The following is a 20,305-nucleotide window of genomic DNA, read 5'->3' as shown; positions in this document are numbered from 1 at the left end:
AAATATATCATAATTTCAATCCTGGCTTTCAGAAGAACTTTGCTACAACCTAAGAATTACAACGTACTCTGAGAAACAGGAGGGCAGTGACCTGTCCTGACCGCGTCAAAACACTACATACACACGGATAACAGCACAAAAACCCGTTTTGTTTCAAGGTTGTTTCTCCAGGTTCAGTATCAAAATGTATGCACTCACTAACTGTAAGTGGCTCTGGATAAGAGTGTCTGCTAAATGACTAAAATGTAAATGTAAATGTTCTTACCGCATTTTTATCAGCATTTCATGACTATGACAGATGGTGGTGTGCAGACATTTATTCAAGGATTTGAGTCAAACCCCCTTGAGATACATAGGTATTCACTTCCAGACACTAGCCGTGAGCGAATTTGAATTGTGCAATTTTGAACATTTCATGTATACCATTGAGATGGTAGATATTGATAATAGTGCAATAATAATGTGACAGACAGAGACAGCATCAGAACAGACTGATTGGACATTCACATTGAGCAGACCATTATTTAAAATGTTTAAACAAAAATAACTGATTTTTGTTCTCGGATTGAGAACGCCGGTTTGTCCCTATTGAATGCACCCCAGGACTTTGAGCGCGACTTTCCCAACAGAGAGCTCCATACAGCTTAGGGCTGAGGTCATTCATGATTTTTACTTCAAGTCATCTAGGGCCAAATTAAACATGATTGTAAATATAACGTCCTACATCTCTCCTACATATATTTAGTGCGTGTCTGATTTGGTCAATTGATTGTTTCGCTCTAGTACTTTTTCCAAGTCAAGTACTGTTAACTTGGGTCACCGTTTATATTTAGCTACCTTCTCTGAAGTGGACCAAAACAACTCCTCCTATAAAACGTATACAGGTGGTAATTCAAACAGAACAGGAAATGTGCATTTCACAATAGGAATGGAATCATCATAAACGGGTTGTTCTTGAATTGTGGCGGCATTTGCGTCCCTTGCCTTTGCAATCTTGAAAAACACTTTAAAATGACAAATAGTTACACATCATGAATGTTTTTGTTTATATTGAACCGTTTATCAATGATAAAACATATTTAACGTCCTTTATACTGCAAAACTTTGTTTATGCATTGTTTAAAGTACTTAGGGTGTACGTAGTGATGTGTAGCGTTGTACAGACATATTTTGGGGATTTAGATATATCTATATATTATTTTGAATGCTAGAAAGTGAAGAAAAGTTAATGTATTGTATACATGAATAAAAACAAAGGCGGCTATTAAAATCACTATTTCTTTTAAAATAGTATGTCTGTCTCTCAGTTCTATGTCTTTGGTGTTACCGCCTTGAAAATCACTCATTACAAAGATCAACAAGAACCTTGAACATTCCCTCCAGTGGTAAACTTATCGTGGAGGGGTCTATATTAAAAGAGAGTTGTTAACTAATCACACCCATTTAGTTTGTCATAAATTTGAAGATTCCATTGTTCATTTCGTGTGTCGAAATCTAAAGCGTCCTAAAGCGTCCCTTGGTGTTATTCAATTTAAATGTAGGGAAATTACATTGAGCAAAATTATTAATCATATCAAAAATGATTTTCAAAGAGATAATGACTTTAGATTTGAGCATATGTGGCATCCATTTAAGAAAATCCTCAGTAACCAAAAATGTCTCATAGGTGTTCCCGTCATTGGTGTTACCGTCATTGGTGTTACCGTCATTGGTGGTACTACTCCTACTAGTGGAACAATGTTATCATCATAGTACAAATATTTTATGTCATTAAGCTACGATATTAGTTGATTTAGAATGGGAAGATGTACCCAAATACATTTAAATAAAAAATCTAGAATAATTAAGTTCATTTTTTCCGAAATGCCAGGCCCCAATGCCACCGCAATTCAAGAACAACCCAAACAATACTAATCACATTGTAATATTAATAATATTATTAAGCAATGGAAGATCATCATCACCAGCACTGCTGGAGCTAAATGCATCCAGATACACTGGGGCTGTGTCTCAATAGTTTAAACACTATAGCTTATTTTCCATATCTCCTTTCCTTGTGTCCTTCCCTCCATGAACACTGATCTGGGTGAACATGACATCAGTTGTAATGAAGGAGATGAGGAAAGGCAGTGCTGAGGGTTGTGGGTAGTGTAGTCTTCTACTGGACGTTGACAACAGTCTCGTGGATAGACTCGGCCACATAGTCGATGTTCTTAGTGGTCAGACCACACATGTTGATACGACCGCTGGCCATCAGGTAGATACTCCTCTCCTTGATCATGTACTCCACTTGTTTAGCTGGAGAGAGTCAAAATATAAAAAGGTATGAACAAATCTAATTGTATTTGTCACATGCTTCATAAACAACAGGTGTAGACTAACAGTGACATGCTTACAGGCCCTTCCCAACACCGCAAAGAGAAAAAGAGAAAAAATAGAAAAAGAATAACACAAAGAATAAATACACAATGAGTAACGACAACTTGGCTATATACACGGGGTCCCAGAACCGAGTCATTGTGGAGGGGTACGAGGTAATTTTGGGTAGATATGTACATATAGGTAGGGGTACAGTGACTAGGGAACAGGATAGATAATAAACAGTAGCAGCAGCGTATGTGATGAGTCAAAAGAGTTGGTGCAAAAAGGGTCAATGCAGATAGTTAAATAGATAACCAAATATCTACCCAGACTAACTGTTCAGCAGTCTCATGGCTTGGGGGTAGAAGCTGTTCAGGGTCCTGTTGGTTCCAGACTTGGTACATCGGTACCGTTTGCCGTGCAGTAGCATAGAGAACAGTCTATGACTTGGGTGGCTGGAATCTGACCATTCTTAAGGCCTTTCTCTGACACCGCCTGGTATATAGGTCCTGGATGGCAGGGAGCTTGGCCCCAGTGATGTACTGGGCCGTATGCATTACCCTCTGTAGCGCCTTGCGGTCGGATGGCAAGCAGTTGCCATACCAAGCGGTGATGCAGCCAGTCAAGATGCTGCAGCTGTAAAACGTTTTGAGGATCTGAGGGCCCATGACTGATCTTCTCAGCCTCCTGAGGGGGATGAGGCGTTGTCGTGCCTTCTTCAGGACTGTGTTGGTGTCTGTGGACCATGATAATTCCTTAGTGATGTGGAACTTGAAGCTCTCAACCCACTCCACTACAACCCCATTGATGTGGATGGGGGCGTGCTCGGCCCTCCGTTTCCTGTAGTCCACGATCAGCTCCTTTGTCTTGCTGACATTGAGGGAGAGGTTGTTGTCCTGGCACCACACTGCCAGGTCTCTGACCTCCTCCCTGTAGGCTGTCTCATCGTCGTCAGTGATCAGGCTAACCACTGTCGTGTCGTCAGCAAACTTAATGATGGTGTTGGAGTCATGCACGGCCACGCAGTCGTGGTTGAATAGGGAATACAGGAAGGGACTAAGCACGCACGTAGTGAATCAGCTGACACTATACCAAAACGCACTGTGCACAAAACCCCCAAAGAAAACGTTTCTCATTAAATCTAGTCATGCTGCTGATGACGAGCACACACATAATATTTCCAGCTAGATAGCCTGCTGTACCAAAATCACTATGAGATGTTGCCCACACCAGTGGCCGGCAAGTAATACCACTTGTCTTACGTTTGGGCACAAACAGGTCCACGTCAAATTCGTACCGTCTTTGCATGCTCGGCCCACATCTTTCACGTTTTGAACGTTGCTAGCTAGCTACATGCTGGATTAATTTGGAGGAATAAAATATGTCAAATTGAACATTGTTTGCACGGCACACAGAAATAGCATCTACAGAAACGTTTCTTCATTAGAAAAGTCATTAGTTTCTTCGATTGGCCTCCTCTCGCGTCTTCCAAGATGCATCCAGCTGCAGGCCACTAAACTATCCCCTGACAAAATGGTCCCTGACTGAACCTTTGAGATTTTAATGGAAGGATTAGTATGGGGCTAGTTCATAACATGACATGACATGACAGGCCAGTCTACAGGTTAGTGTAGCGGAGAAAACAGGCTTGATCAGGTGGTCTCAAAACATTTGGAGAAAATATTTTTTCTGAAGGTACAATATCCTATCATAGGTTTTTGTGTGGGGGCCTTAGAATGCTCGCTCCCCCCCACACAATTAATCTGGGTAGGAAAAGAGTGTTTGATAGAGATAGAAAAGACAAAGGGAACAAAGAGAGAGAAAACACAGGAGAGGATATTTGTTTAAATGTGTGTACTGAGTAGATCTGGTGTGTGCGTGTACGCACGGTTGAGGCCAGTGAAGCTGAACATGCCGATCTGCTGTGTGATGTGGTCCCATGTTCCTGGTGTTCCCAGAGCCTGCAGTTTAGCCTGGAGTGAAGCCCTCATCAACAACACACGGTCTGCCATGGTCTTCACATTATCCTTCCTAAAACCGGGAGAGAGGAGGGAGGGATGGAGGGAGAGGGAGAGAGAAGGATGATGGCAGGAGACAAAGAGAAAGAAGAGGGGGGAGAGGAAGGGAGGAGAGAGAGAGGGGGGGGGGATGAAGAGAGGATATATTTCAATCACAGGAGGCTGCTGAGGGGAGGACGGCTCATAATAATGGCTGGAATGGAGTCAATGGAATGCCTTCAAACATGTGGAAACCATGGAAACCATGTGTTTGATACCATTCCATTGATTCCGTTCCAGCCATTACTATGAGTCCGTCCTCCCCAATTAAGGTTCCACCGGCCGCCTGTGATTTCAATGTTTCGAACTCTCATGTATAATTGTTGGACGTTCATACACTATTTTTCATCTACTCTACAACGCCCGGAAATCCGCACCTTTTATTCTCTGTACCCAACGCAGTAGAAGACCAGTTCTTAAAGCCTTTAGCCGTATCCTTATTCTATTCCTCCTCTGTTCCTCTGGTGATGTAGAGGTTAACCCAGGCCCTGTAGCCCCCAGTATCACTCCTACTCCAAAGGGCGCTATCATTTGTTGACTTCTGTAACCGCAAAAGCCTTGGTTCCTTGCATGTTAACATCAGAAGCCTCCTCCCTAAGTTTGAGTTATTCACTGCGTTAGCACACTCCGCCAACCCTGATGTTCTAGCAGTGTCTGAATCCTGGCTTAGGAAGGCCACCAAAGATTCAGAAATGTCCATTCCCAACTACAACAGTTTCCGTCTAGATAGAACTGCCAAAGGGGGCGGAGTTGCAATCTACTGTAGAGATAGCCTGCAGAGCTCTATCATACTATCCAGGTCTGTGCCCAAACAGTTTGAGCTTCTACTTCTAAATATCCATCTTTCCAGAAATAAGTCTCTCACTGTTGCCGCTTGCTACAGACCCCCCTCAGCCCCCAGCTGTGCCCTGGACACCATATGTGAATTGATTGCCCCCCATCTATCCTCAGAGTTCGTATTGCTTGGTGACCTAAACTGGGATAAGCTTAACACCCCGGCCGTCCTACAAACTAAACTAGATGCCCTCAATCTCATACAAATTATCAAGGAACCTACCAGGTACAACCCTAAATCCGTTAACATGGGCACCCTCATAGATATCATCCTGACTAATTTACATTTACATTTTACATTTTAGTCATTTAGCAGACGCTCTTATCCAGAGCGACTTACAGTTAGTGAGTGCATACATTTTCATACCCTCTAAATACACCACCACTGTCTTCAACCAGGATCTCAGCGATCACTGCCTCATTGCCTGCGTCCGTAATGGGTCCGCGGTCAAACGACCACCCCTCATCACTGTCAAACGCTCCCTAAAACACTTCAGCGAGCAGGCCTTTCTAATTGACCTGGCCCGGGTATCCTGGATGGATATTGACCTCATTCTGTCAGTAGAGGATGCCTGGTTGTTCTTTAAAAGTGCTTTCCTCTCCATCTTAAATAAGCATGCCCCATTCCAAAAATGCAGAACTAAAAATAGATATAGCCCCTGGTTCACCCCAGACTTGACTGCCCTTGACCAGCACAAAAACATCCTGTGGCGTACTGCATTAGCATCGAACAGCCCCCGCGATATGCAACTTTTTAGGGAAGTCAGGAACCAATATACACAATCAGTTAGGAAAGCAAAGGCTAGCTTTTTCAAACAGAAACTTGCATCCTGTAGCACTAACTCCAAAAAGTTTTGGGACACTAAAGTCCATGGAGAATAAGAGCACCTCCTCCCAGCTGCCCACTGCATTGAGGCTAGGAAACACTGTCACTACCGATAAATCTACGATAATCGAACATTTCAACAAGCATTTTGTTACGGCTGGCCATGCTTTCCACCTGGTTACCCCTACCCCGGGCCACCAGCTCTGCACCCTCCGCTGCAACTTGCCCATGCCCCCCCTTTCTCCTTCACCCAAATTCAGATAGCTGATGTTCTGAAAGAGCTGCAAAATCTGGACCCCTACAAATCAGCTGGGCTAAAGAACCTTTCTTTCTAAAATTAGCCGCCGAAATTGTCGCAACCCCTATTACTAGCCTGTTCAACCTCTCTTTCGTAACGTCTGAGATCCCCAGAGATTGGAAAGCTGCAGCGGTCATCCCCCTCTTCAAAGGGGGTGACACTCTAGATCCAAACTGTTACAGACCTATATCCATCCTGCCCTGCCTTTCGAAAGTATTTGAAAGCCAAGTTAACAAACAGATCACCGACCATTTCGAATCCCACCGTACCTTCTCCGCCATGCAATCTGGTTTCCGAGCTGGTCATGGGTGCACCTCAGCCACGCTCAAGGTCCTAAACGATATTATAACCGCGATCGATAAAAGACAGTACTGTGCAGCAGTCTTCATCGACCTGGCCAAGGCTTTCCACTCCGTCAATCACTGCATTCTTATTGGCAGACTAAATAGCCTTGGTTTCTCAAATGACTGCCTCGCTTGGTTCACCAACTACTTCTCAGATATCAAAAAAATGTGTCAAATCGGAGGGCCTGTTGTCTGGACCTCTGGCAGTCTATGGGGGTGCCACAGGGTTCAATTCTCGGGCCGACTCTATTATCTGTGTATATCAATGATGTCGCTCTTGCTGCTGGTGACTCTCAGATCCACCTCTACGCAGACGACACCATTTTGTATACATCTGGCCCTTCATTGGACACTGTGTTAACAAACCTCCAAACGAGCTTCAATGCCATACAGCACTCCTTCTGTAGCCTCCAACTGCTCTTCAATCGAACGCTGCTTGCACCCGCCCGCCCGACTAGAATCACTACTCTCGGCGGGTCTGACTTAGAATATGTGGACAACTACAAATACCTAGGTGTCTGGTTAGACCGTAAACTCTCCTTCCAGACTCACATTGAACATCTCCAATCCAAAGTTAAATCTAGAATCGGCTTCCTATTTCGCAACAAAGCCTCCTTCACTCATGCTGCCAAACATGCCCTCGTAAAACTGACTATCCTACCGATCCTTGACTTCGGCGATGTCATTTACAAAATAGCCTCCAACACTCTACTCAGCAAATTGGATGTAGTCTATCACAGTGCCATCCGTTTTGTCACCAAAGCCCCATATACTACCCACCATTGTGACCTGTACGCTCTCATTGGCTGGCCCTCACTACATATTCGTCGCCAAACCCACTGGCTCCAGGTCATCTATAAATCACTGCTAGGCAAATCCCTGCCTTATCTTAGCTCATTCGTCACCATTGCAACACCCACCCGTAGTCTGCGCTCCAGCAGGTATATCTCACTGGTCATCCCCAAAGCCAACACCACCTTTGGCCACCATTCCTTCCAGTTCTCTGCTGCCAATAACTGGAACGAACTGCAAAAATCTCTGAAGCTGGAGACTTATCTCCCTCACTAACTTTAAGCATCAGTTGTCAGAGCAGCTTACCGATCACTGCACCTGTTCACAGCCCATCTGAAATTAGCCCACCCAACTACCTCATCCCCATATTGTTATTTATTTTGCTCATTTGCACCCCAGTATCTCTATTTGCACATCTATCATTCCAGTGTTAATACTAAATTGTAATTATTTTGCACTATGGCCTATTTATTGCCTTACCTCCATAACTTACAACATTTGCACACACTGTATATATATTTTCTGTTGTATTTTTGACTTTATGTTTTGTTTTACCCCATATGTAACTCTGTGTTGTTGTTGTTTTTAATCGCACTGCTTTGCTTTATCTTGGCCAGGTCGCAGTTGTAAATGAGAACTTGTTCTCAACTGGCTTACCTGGTTAAATAAAGGTGAAATTAAAAAAATGTGACCTGTGTTTGTGTACCCACCATTCAGCGAAGAGTTCAGGTGTGTTGAGTGTGATGGCGACCAGCCTGGCACCCTGGGAGGGAGGATTGGACCAGGTTACCCTGACAATCTTCTCCATCTGAGACAGAACTCTCTTCACGTTGTCAGCATCACAAGCTACGATGGTCAGGTTCCCCACACGTTCATCTGACAGGAGACAGAATCTTCATTTAGGGTTCTCTGCAGTTTACAGATTGCATTATGTAGAATTAAATGTGAAACGTAAGTGTGATGTGTGAGAGGTGGGAGTAGGAATACATACTGTAGTTTGGTTTCATTTATGTTTCCCTGCATCTTACTGAGTGTGTGTGTGTGTGTGTGTGTCTGTCTCACTGTAGAGGCCAAAGTTCTTGGAGAAGGACTGGGCACAGAACATCTCAAAGCCCTGGGTGACAAAGTAGCGCACGGCCCAGGCATCCTTATCCAGACAGCCTGACGCAAAGCCCTGGTACGCAGAGTCAAAGAACACAAACAGCTTCCTCCTCTGGGGAAAAAAGAAAGAGGACAAAGGATAAAACATCTTCAGAAATGAGAAAATTTGAAATACCAAATTATTATTATTTTTAAATGATACATTTTTATATTTTTTACAAAACAGTTGCACGTGTACACACACACAGTCTTACCTTCATGACCTCAGCCACCTGCATCCACTCTACGTGTGTAGGGTCTGTGCCGGTGGGGTTGTGGGCACACGCGTGCAAAACGAAGATGGAATGCTTTGGTGCAGTCTGGGACCGGGGTCAAAGGTCAGTGTTAGACTACAGGACAGCCAAATTATAGTGTACTGGGAGTTGATACATGAAGTTGGTATCGTTAAAGCTAAACATATCATATTTTCAATAGTGTGTAAAAAGCTAATTTACTTTTAAGGTAGACATGACCAGTTCTGATATTCAATATTCACTATTGTGAGGTAAACTCAAGAGTTTGGGAGCCGGTCTGGTCTCGACCTGTTCAGAGGTCAGCGGCTCACCTCCAGGTCGCCTAGGAAACCGGCCAGATCCAGTCCCCGCTTCTCTGCGTCCCAGTACTTATAGGGACGGATGTCCTCGAACCCAGCGTTGGCAAACACAGAGTTGTGGTTCTCTAGAAACAAACAGTAGAGCAGGTTTTACAACAGTCTGCCTTTTCTCTAATAGAGAATGCGTTTCCAAATCATGTGTCTTTTGAGGCCTGCTTTGTAACATTAGCTGAAATGATTTGAAGCTCTATTGCAGAGCATGAACCAAAATAAAAAGTAACATGCTGGACTTATAATCACCTATTAATTAAATATCAAAAGGACAACTCAGCAGTATAAGTTCCAGATAAGATAACATATCAAATTGTATTTGTCACATGCTTAATAAACAACAGGTGTAGACTAACAGTGACATGCTTACAGGCCCTTCCCAACAATGCAGAGACAAAAAGAAAAATTATCAAACAAAGAATAAATACACAATGAGTAACGATAACTTGGCTATATACATGGGGTACCAGTAATGAGTTGATGTGGAGGGGTACGAGGTAATTGAGGTAGATATGTACATATAGGTAGGGGTAAAGTGACTAGGAAACAGGATAGATAATAAGCGGTAGCAGCAGCGTATGTGATGAGTCAAAAGAGTTAGTGCAAAAAGGGTCAATGCAGATACAGTTGAAGTCGGAAGTTTACATACACTTACGTTGGAGTCATTAAAACTCGTTTTCAACCACTCCACAAATTTCTTGTTAACAAACTATAGTTTTGGCAAGTCGGTTAGGACATCTACTTTGTGCATGACACAAGTAATTTTTCCAACAATTGTTTACAGACAGATTATTTCACTTATAATTCACTGTATCACAATTCCAGTGGGTCAGAAGTTTACATACACTAAGTTGACTGTGCCTTTAAACAGCTTGGAAAATTCCAGAAAATGATGTCATGGCTTTAGAAGCTTCTGATAGGCTAATTGACATCATTTGAGTCAATTGGAGGCGTACCTGTGGATGTATTTCAAGGCATACCTTCAAACTCAGTGCCTCTTTGCTTGACATCATGGGAAAATCAAAAGAAATCAGCCAAGACCTCAGAAAAATAATTGTAGACCTCCACAAGTCTGGTTCATCCTTGGGAGCAATTTCCAAACGCCTGAAGGTACCACGTTCATCTGTACAAACAATAGTACGCAAGTATAAACACCATGGGATCACGCAGCCGTCATACCGCTCAGGAAGGAGACGCGTTCTGTCTCCTAGAGATTAACGTACTTTGGTGCGAAAAGTGCAAATCAATCCCAGAACAACAGCAAAGGACCTTGTGAAGATGCTGGAGGAAACAGGTACAAAAGTATCTATATCCACAGTAAAACAAGTCCTATATCGACATAACCTGAAAGGCCGCTCAGCAAGGAAGAAGCCACTACTCCAAAACCGCCATAAAGAAGCCAGACTACAGTTTGCAACTGCACATGGGGACAAAGATCGTACTTTTTTGAGAAATGTCCTCTGGTCTGATGAAACAAAAATAGAACGGTTTGGCCATAATGACCATCGTTATGTTTGGAGGAAAAAGGGGGATGCTTGCAAGCCGAAGAACATCACCCCAACCATCAAGCACGGGGGTGGCAGCATCATGCTGTGGGTGTGCTTTGCTGCAGGAGAGACTGGTGCACTTCACAAAATAGATGGCATCATAAAGAAGGAAAATTATGTGGATATATTGAAGCAACATCTCAAGACATCAGTCAGGAAGTTAAAGCTTGGTCGCAAATGATCTTCCAAATGGACAATGACCCCAAGCATACTTACAAAGTTGTGGCAAAATGGCTTAAGGACAACAAAGTAAAGGTATTGGAGTGGCCATCACAAAGCCCTGACCTCAATCCTATAGAACATTTGTGGCCAGAACTGAAAAAGCATGTGCAAGCAAGGAGGCCTTCAAATCTGACTCAGTTACACCAGCTCTGTCAGGAGGAATGGGCCAAAATGCACCCAACTTATTGTGAGAAGCTTGTGGAAGGCTACCCGAAACATTTGACCCAAGTTAAGCAATTTAAAGGCAATGCTACCAAATATAATTGAGTGTATGTAAACTTCTGACCCACTGGGAATGTGATGAAATAAATAAAAGTTGAAATAAATCACTCTCTACTATTATTCTGACATTTCACATTCTTAAAATAAAAGTGGTGATCCTAACTGACCTAAGACAGGGAATTTTTACTACGATTAAATGTCAGGAATTGTAGAAAAACTGAGTTTAAATGTATTTGGCTAAGGTGTATGTAAACTTCCGACTTCAACTGTAGTTTAATAGTTAACCAATAGCTACCCGGACTAACTATTTAGCAGTCTTATGGATTGTGGGTAGAAGCTGTTCAGGGTCCTGTTGGTTCCAGACTTGGTGCATCGTTACCGCTTGCCGTGCGGTAGCAAAACAAAAAAAATGACTTGGGTGGCTGGAGTCTTTGACAATTTCTAGGCCCTTCCTCTGACACTGCCTGGTATCGAGGTCCTGGATGGCAGGGAGCTCGGCCCCAGTGATGTACTGGGTCGAACACAGTACCCTCTGTAGTGCCTTGCCATCGGATGCCAAGCAGTTGTAATCTTTTCAGCCTCCTGAGGGGGAAGAGGCGTTGTCAAGCCTTCTTCACGACTGTGTTGGTGTGTGTTGACCATGATAATTCCTTCGTGATGTGGACTACGAGGAACTTGAAGCGCTCGACCCACTCCACTACATCCCCGTCGATGTGAATGGGGGCGTGCTCGGCCCTCCGTTTCCTGTAGTCCACGATCAGCTCTTTTGTCTTGTTGACATTGTTGGAGAGGTTGTTGTCCTGGCACCACACTGCCAGGTCACTGACTTCCTCCATGTAGGCTGTCTCATCACCACTGTCGTCTCATCAGCAAACTTAATTATAGTGTTGGAGTCGTGCGCAGCTACACAGTTGTGAGTGAACAGGGAGTATAGGAGGGGACTAAGCATGCACCCTTAAGGGTCTCCCGTGTTAAGGGCCAGAGTGGCAGATTTGTTGTTGCCTACCCTCACCACCTGGGGGCGGCCCGTCAGGAAGTCCAGGACCGAGTTGCAGAGGGATGTTTTTAATCCCAGAGTCCTTAGCTTAGTGCTGAGCTTGGCAGGCACTATGATGATGAACGCTGAGCTGTAGTCAATGAACAGCATTCTCACATAGGTGTTCCTTTTGTCCAGGTGGGAAAGGGCAGTGTGGAGTGCAATAGAGATTGCGTCATTTGTGGATCTTTTGGGGCAGTATGCGAATTGGAGTGGGTCAAGGGTGTCTGGGATGATGGTGTTGATGTGTGCCATGGTCAGCCTTTCAAAGCATTTCATGGCTACAGATGTGAGTGCTACGGTACGATTGTCATTTAGACAGGTTACTTTGGCGTTCTTGGGCTATGGTGGTCTGCTTGAAACATGTTGGTATTATAGACTGGGTCAGAGAGAGTTTGAAAATGTCAGTGAAGACACTTGCCAGCTGGTCAGCGCATGTTCTAAGTATGCGTCCTGTGAATGTTAACCTGTTAAAAGGTCTTACTCACATCAGCTACGGAGAGCAAGATCACACAGTCATTCGGGAACAGCTGGTGCTCTCATGCAGGTTCAGTGTTGCTTGCCTCGAAGAGAGCATAGAAGGAATTTAGCTCGTCTGGTAGACTTGAGTCACTGGGAAGCTCGCAGCTGGGTTTCCCTTTGTAATCAGCCGTACGAGCAGAGATGTAGACAGCTGTATTAAGTTTTGTCGTTCCAGTGTGTGTGTGTGTGTGTACCCCAGGTAGGCGCTGAGACGTAGACAGGTGTTTTCATGTTGTCGTTCCCGTTGTACCAGCGTCTGAGAAACTCAGCCCCCATCTTCAGAGCACCTGTACCCCCCAGACATTGCACCGCTCCCACCTGACAGAGAGAGAGAGAGAGAGAGAGAGAGAGAGAGAGAGAGAGAGAGAGAGAGAGAGAGAGATAGAGAGAGAGTGAGAGACAGAATGAGAGTGAGCGAGCAAGAGAGGGGGAGAGGGAAGGAGAGAGAGGGTGACAGAGACGGATAGGGAGAGAGGTGAGAGAGGGAAGGAGAGAGAGCGAGAGAGAGACAGAGGGAGAGAGAAGGGGGTGGGGGAGAGACACTAGATAAGTGACTTAATAACTACTTATCAGTACTAATTTAAATGCATTACTTTAAATTCAGCTCAATATATGCATGATTGAGCACACACACACACTCATAAACTACCCTACCCTGTTCTCCTGGATGGCAGGGCTGTCTTCTCCCAGGGCGATCTTGGATGCGGAGGACCTAAACTCAGGCAGACCCAGGATGGGCAGGTACTCATGGTTCAGACTGTTGTCCGCTACAATGATCTTCTCCACCTTCTTAACCACGGGCAGCACCCAGGGCTGGCCCTCATCTGTCCTATAGGCTGGAGGGGAGAGACAGGCTAGCTACAGCGGGTGAGGGGGGATACAGTGTTTCCAATATATGGGCCTGATATAGCATACTAGCTATGTGTTTTTACCAGAGTTTCGTTTGCTTTATGTTGTACATTTTGCAGTAGCCCAACTCTGCCCCCAGGGCTCTCTCTGAAGCTGGCATTACTACCCTGGTGAGCAACCCACTCAGGAGGAGCATTACTGCCCCGGTGAGCAACCCACTCAGGAGGAGCATTACTGTCCTGGTGAGCAACCCACTCAGGAGGAGCATTACTGTCCTGGTGAGCAACCCACTCAGGAGGAGCATTACTGTCCTGGTGAGCAACCCACTCAGGAGGAGCATTACTGCCCCGGTGAGCAACCCACTCAGGAGGAGCATTACTGTCCTGGTGAGCAACCCACTCAGGAGGAGCATTACTGCCCCGGTGAACAACCCACTCAGGAGGGATGGTGCCAATGAACAACGAACCCTGACAACCTGAAGAGAGTTTGAACTCAGATGGAGACGTCACAAATGCGCTCTACTACACTAGAAGCATTATTGCTCTGCAAGATCCAAGTAGACTGATTGGTCATTAGGCCTACCTTAGGTCTCTGGCGGGCAACTTCATGTGTATTTTTGACTGTTGTTTGTATGATATTGTTTAACCTATTTGTGTGTTATACGTGCTGCGCTCGCTCCCTGACAGGTCGTCATTGTAAATAACAATTTGTTCTTAATTGACTTACCTGTATAAATAAATGTTAAATAAAATTAAAACTTTGCAAAGGTTTGTTTTAATGGTTTTATCGGATCAGGCTACAACCTGATACAAATGTCAGACAACAGCCGTGCACTTTCCCCTGAGGTCCTAAACTCCAGTCAACCACCACTGATAAGACAGCAACACTAGTAACTTACTCATAGTGAACAGTGTTATTGAGCTAAAGAGGAGAGGGCACTCCTTTCTGTAACAGGCTCTTATCTACTCACTTATTGACTGTAATAGTCTGTAAACTGTCTGAAAACATACTTCCATCCACATCCACAATCACTTTCTAACTGAGCACGAGGCCTAACCATATAATTTGTGATTGAAGTTCAAGAGAAAACAGATATTTTCCTGAGTGGACATGGGTCCATCTCCTCTATCTGAGCATGCTAACACATGGTGTAGCTAGGTTATGTAGGCTATTTTCAGCCAGCTGACCACAGTATGAGCCTACTGTTAGCCTACTACAGGAAGGAATTACTTAAGCAATAATGCCTGAGAATCCATGAACTCCCGACAAGGGTTGTTCTGAGGCCCAAGGGAGATGAAGTTTATGAATTTCCTGCCTGGGCTGCGGGACAGTGGAATTAGGAGATGAATACGTCATGGTATTTTGCGGGAGTTGTCCCACAGCATATCAACCAATCAGCATAGAGGATCCAAACAACCCATTTTATAATAGGTCTTAGGCCTGCCTGTGCTAATCAGGGGACCTCAAGCAGACCTGCACTGCAGAGAGAAAGAGCAACCGCAGCATCACAATACAGCAGGTTTAGGCTCCGATCACCTTTCCTCCTTCCTCCCTTCAAGTAATCATCACTGATCTGACATGATTGAATTGGTCAAACCTATGTTGTGGAATGCTTGCTTACACCCATCCCGTCTTATTAGGGATTATTTCAGGGAAGGCAGTGAGGATGTATACATTTACAGTGTTCCAACAGGGCCCTAATCCGCCACCCGTTCTTCATCTCTTATGAATTGTTAAGAAGGATTAACACCATGTAACAACAGAACTTTGGCCAGTTTTCTCTGGCGTAGCGCAGTGTTAATCCTGTAGTCCTGAGATGCCAAGCAATCGGTCACAGGCAACACACACACCAGGATATCAGCCTTTTGGCCTCTGCGCTGCAGTGTTATATATTAACAGCACTCCATACAAAGTATCCAGTAAGAAGAACAGTCACAAGGTGTGTGTGAGTGCACTCCTGTGGGGCGGGACGGGGGTGTATTCTGGCTACAGTCTCCCATAGGATCTACGTAGAGAGCGTGAATGGGAGTGATTTGCTCTATGACCACGGTCCATTGATCTAGCTACAACTAATAGTGATATGACCATGACTCATTTATCTCCATCTCCAACTACCGGCCTGTTCCAGTCTGTTCCTACTGCAGTGACAGAGCCACTTCTTTGGATGACTGCCAACTACAGGTTATAGGCCTTGCTATGCTATCTGTTCCCCCTGACAACCCCTGTCTAAGTACCCAGTATCTATGCTGCAATAGTCTATGTACTGGGGGCTAGGGTCAATCTGGTGTAATTCTCCTGTCTTATCTGGTGTCCTGTGTGATCTTAGGAATTCTTCTCTCTCTCTCTCTCCCTCTGTCCGTCCGTCCGGAGGACCTGAGCCCTAGAACCATGCCTCAGGACTACCTGGCATGATGACTCCTGGCTGTCCCCGTCCCCAGTCCACCTGGTCTTGCTGCTGATCCAGTTTCTGCTGACCTGTTCACCGGACGTGCTACCTTGTCAGGACATGCTGTCTCGATCTCTGAATGCTTGGCTATGAAAAGTCAACTGACATTAACTACTGAGGTGCTGACCTGTTGCACCCTCTATAACCACTGCGACTATTATTTGACCCTGCTGGTCATCTACGAACGTTTGAACATCTTGAAGAACGATCTGGCCTTAATGGCCATGTACTCTCATAATCTTCACCTGGCACAGCCAGATGAGGACCGGCCACCTCTAAGAGCCTGGTTCCTCTCTAGGTTTCTTCCTAGGATCCTGCCTTTCTAGGGAATTTTTCCTAAACACTGAGTTTCTAAATCTGCATTGGTTGCTCTTTGGGGTTTCAAGCACTTTGTGACAACTGCTGATGTAAAAAGGGCTTTATAAAATAAATGTGATTGATTGAAATGTTACTGTAGATTCTGCACAATCAGCACAGCAAGCAAGGACATCATGTATGTCATGTCCAGCCTGAATTCATCCTTACCTTCTCCCTACTTTGAAGAAGTATGCTAGCCTAATCACTGATCTGGATAACATGATTGATTGGATAGATGAAAAGGTTTCCCCACATAGAACAGATCCAGTCATGTCACATCATTGAGGGATGATGCATTCTGTCACATTTTTCAAACAGGGCCCAGCACCACAGCAGACATTTCTGATGATCTACTTAATAGTTAGTTATACAGGATTCGATAGCTATGTTAACTAGTAGCGTTAGTTGGTTAGTTACTGTTTAGCATCTGTTTACTTGCTAACTATAGTAACTACTAACGTTAGCTAGCTAGTTAGCTACGGTTTACTAGTAAAGTAACTAACTTTCCACGATTATTAACCTGGGGATGGTCCAGGAAATCCGACAGGCACAGGTGCATTGTTGTCGCAGTGAAACTCTGTGATCCAGCTTGTTTACAGCTTGCTAACTAGCTAACGTTCCTTTGTTTACTTCATCACAGCGACTGAAGCAATAAGCATCATTATCATATTTTCTTACCTCCAACTCCGAGGTTCACCTTCATGGGGTTCGGGTCCTCTTTGAAATCATTCGACAGTTTGAAGACCGCCACTGGGGTGGCTTGGGGAACCTCACCGAATAATGACATGATGATGAATTTTACCGAGACGGAATGTTAGCTAAAACGGCAAACCAACCCGGGACAAACCGCTGTTCCGTTTATGGGACGAGGTAGGAAAATAATTTCACCTTCAACTTGGATGGATTTGGGCAATGGAAAATGGGTGTGAGAGATTTGACCAATAGAAATTGAAAACAACCAGCTGACTCAAAAATAAGCCAATCCTAGCGACGATTGAAAAGGGTCAAGGGGTGAAATAATGTGACGTAGTTGAGAGTTTGTGCCAATTGCGAAACACAATTGGAGATTGACACGTTCCTATGCAAACCTCTGTCGCTGAATAGGAATATGCGGGCTTAACGAGTTTTTGGTTTTCCCTTCAAAAAGGAGGGGATTTGATTAATGCCCCATTGACCGTGTTAGCGTTGATTGCGTTCGATTTGGAACCGTGAGCAGGGTACCCCATTCTGGCCCACTCAAAACAAAGTAACTAATAGATTATGTGTTTTCATATCCAAAAGTTAATTATTTTCTGATAAAAATGCCTTTATACTGGCTACGCCCGGTCACATGACGGGCCATAGCCCGGTTCAACCCGGGGCAGTTTAATGATTCCCTTCAATGTAGAAACCTCTTAGAAATAGCTACAATGTTATTGCATGGTTATGTAATAAAATCTATTTCTAAGAGGTTTCTAAATTTTTGCTGGGAAATACACAGCCTCATAACATCCACTGTAGTTAACTGATTGTTTTCTGATTTTCTCTTCACAAACAGGCATCCGAATGAACCTGATAATTAGCATTTTAATCAAAGAGATTTAGATCGTATTCCTCTGCTCAGGCGTTGCATGCATCAACCAACGTTTGCGTGACACGTCATCGACGATGCCGTCGGGCACCAGATTGCTATCACATATAATGTGGTAAACTGAAACGTAAAATACGTATCTAGGCGTTGTAAGATCTGAGCAGGGGAACACGACCTCTGCTACGCTCTGTCAAAATGTAACATCATACACCCCAACCTTTTGAAATCACTTCTCTATCTGTCCACAAGGTGGCACCCTAAGCTTGTTATTCATGATCCACCATGATTTCTGCCCTGGATAGAAGTTGACCACAGATCACCCTCCCTTTATACTATATGTCGTCCAAGGGACATCATACCTTAGTCAGGGAACACAACATTAACCATAGATCAGTGTTTAGGGGCAACTTCTTCAACAGAGAGACAGAATACGTTTTTTTGTTTCTTCCTCATTCGACCAAGTACCACCTTTCCTAACTATAAGCTTTAAGTGCAGGTAGGCTACTGTAGTACACTTTAATAATGATGACACGTTTCCAGCATGGCTCCATTGACAGGTTTATAATCCCTGTGTCAACTCTGTTTGAATGCAGACATGTCAATGCAGATTTGAATCCAAACCAAACAGGGTTGATTTCAGAGCAGTATTTGTGTATGTGTGTGTGCGCGCACATGCGTGCGTGGGTGCATGTGTATGCATGTGTGTGGATATGTTTTTGTGTGACTGTGTGTGTATGTGTGTATGTGTGTGTGTGTGTGTGTGTGTGCATGCGTGTGTGCGTGCATGTGTGTGTACTTTCTCCCTCAGCTGTCTCTCTGTCTCCCTGAGGTGAAGTGGTTGATAAATGAAGGCCACTTTACTCTGCTCTTTCATCCCTTGGGTATCCTGGACTAGAATGGAACATTTCTCAGTTCTCAGTAGAAGAGCCACCATGTGTCACGCATCAACGCTTCAATACTCCCTCTGTGTCTGCTGTTAGTGGGTTACCTGAAATAACATTTTATTGACAGTAGTTTTATTATGGGTATTTGAAAGGCTGGTCTGATGGCATACCAACCAACTCATTGTACTGCATAAGGTTATTTACTGTAGCTTATTTAGCATACTGGATTACATTTGGTTGGAGAAAGATGGTAGGGTACTCTACTCTAGTGAAAGGCAACATCTAACCCAAAAAGCCTTCTAGGTTTGGGGACTTCTATGGTTTCCACCTCACTTCCCGGGCCAGGTGCAGGGTAACCCCAGTGGGCCTGCCTGCCAGAAGAGGATCTGGCTTTCTGAAGGCCAGGGTCACCCCTCTCTCCCCCAACCTTCCTCCCCACTCCACACACTTTTGCTCAGACAGTAGATGTGTTCATTCTTTCCGACCAGTTGAGACCAGGTATCAGTGTGTGTGTTACCTGTCACTGTCAGGCCAGCAATTATAGGATTTGAGCTCCCTGAGCAGAGCAGAGCAGGCTTCAGGCCTGGGGCCAAGAGGGGCCTGGAGACGACCGAGAGGACAAGGGGGCCCAAGATCTGGGCTGAGAGGGGAGGGATGAGTCAGGGGAAGGACTGACAGGGTGTGGGTGTGGGAGTGGGTGTGGGTGTGGGTGTGTCTGTGTGGGTGAGTGATTATGATTGACAGCAGTAGCCCCTGGGGAGACACAGCCATGAGGTGTGTGTGTTACAGAGAGAGAGATCAATGTGCATTCTCTATCTCCTGACGCTGCCATTTGGCACATACAGCCAAATGAACTGTTTTTTGTTTTTGTTTCTACTCGGTCCAATAACATTTAGAGAAAGAATTACAAAGAAAATATAGTTTGTTTATAGAGTGTTTTTATTTTGGTTTCAGGTTATCAGGGACTGTGTCGGAAGTCAGACGTTGACACCAAGCACTCACACACACGAGCATGTGCACAAACACAAACACACGGCCACAGTTACATTCCACGGGGGTATAGAACACACACACACACACACTGCTGCATTCCAGTGGGGACCTTCTGGTGTAGCTCACATGTTGCGTTGGCCTGTGTGTCTGTGGGTCACTGTGTTGAGTGACTGTCTTTCAGCTCCCTGCACTGTTTGTTTTCCTGAGACAGTGTCATCAATTCTGCAACAAGGTATCAGACACACCAACAACAGAGACACAGGGACCTCCCTGCTTCCCTGTATGCAGCGACCCTGAATAATGGTGCATGTATGCAGTAGCCAGACATGCCTCAGTGTGTGTGTGTGTGTGTGTGTGTGTGTGTGTGTGTGTGTGTGTGTGTGTGTGTGTGTTCAGTGACG

The 20,305-nt window shown here is 44.7% G+C and overlaps 1 protein-coding gene and 1 long non-coding RNA gene across 2 annotated transcripts; one reads left to right on the top strand and one right to left on the bottom strand.

Annotated features, from left to right (window-relative positions):
- Positions 1-302: 302 nt before the first annotated feature.
- On the bottom strand, positions 303-17,345 carry LOC311101108 (aspartate aminotransferase, cytoplasmic-like). Its single transcript, XM_084142173.1, has 9 exons — positions 17,136-17,345; positions 13,460-13,641; positions 13,000-13,123; positions 9,218-9,330; positions 8,868-8,972; positions 8,575-8,725; positions 8,223-8,388; positions 4,250-4,392; positions 303-2,298 (listed from the first exon to the last, which is right to left on the bottom strand). Exons 1-9 carry the CDS (start codon positions 17,242-17,244, stop codon positions 2,159-2,161), a joined length of 1,233 nt encoding a protein of 410 aa, XP_083998299.1. The 5' UTR covers positions 17,245-17,345; the 3' UTR covers positions 303-2,158.
- On the top strand, positions 13,648-16,551 carry LOC311101109. Its single transcript, XR_014609879.1, has 2 exons — positions 13,648-15,835; positions 15,981-16,551. It is a non-coding gene; the product is annotated as an uncharacterized lncRNA (long non-coding RNA).
- Positions 17,346-20,305: the final 2,960 nt, after the last annotated feature.

The sequence above is a fragment of the Coregonus lavaretus genome (genome assembly GCF_964263955.1).
Source record: "Coregonus lavaretus genome assembly, chromosome: 25".
Lineage (NCBI taxonomy): Eukaryota > Metazoa > Chordata > Actinopteri > Salmoniformes > Salmonidae > Coregonus > Coregonus lavaretus.
The sequence above is the reverse complement of the archived record's forward strand: the minus strand, read 5'-3'. Positions and strand labels throughout refer to the sequence as shown.

What these genes read in the sequence shown, in the direction of transcription:
- LOC311101108 (XM_084142173.1), bottom strand. Translation starts at nt 17,244, where the DNA reads ATGTCATTATTCGGTGAGGTTCCCCAAGCCACCCCAGTGGCGGTCTTC. An exon ending in AGGTGGCTGAGGTCATGAAG is followed by an intron (nt 8,726 to 8,867) that starts GTAAGACTGTGT and finishes TTTTTTCCCCAG; the next exon opens with AGGAGGAAGCTGTTTGTGTT. An exon ending in CAAGAACTTTGGCCTCTACA is followed by an intron (nt 8,389 to 8,574) that starts GTGAGACAGACA and finishes GTCTCCTGTCAG; the next exon opens with ATGAACGTGTGGGGAACCTG.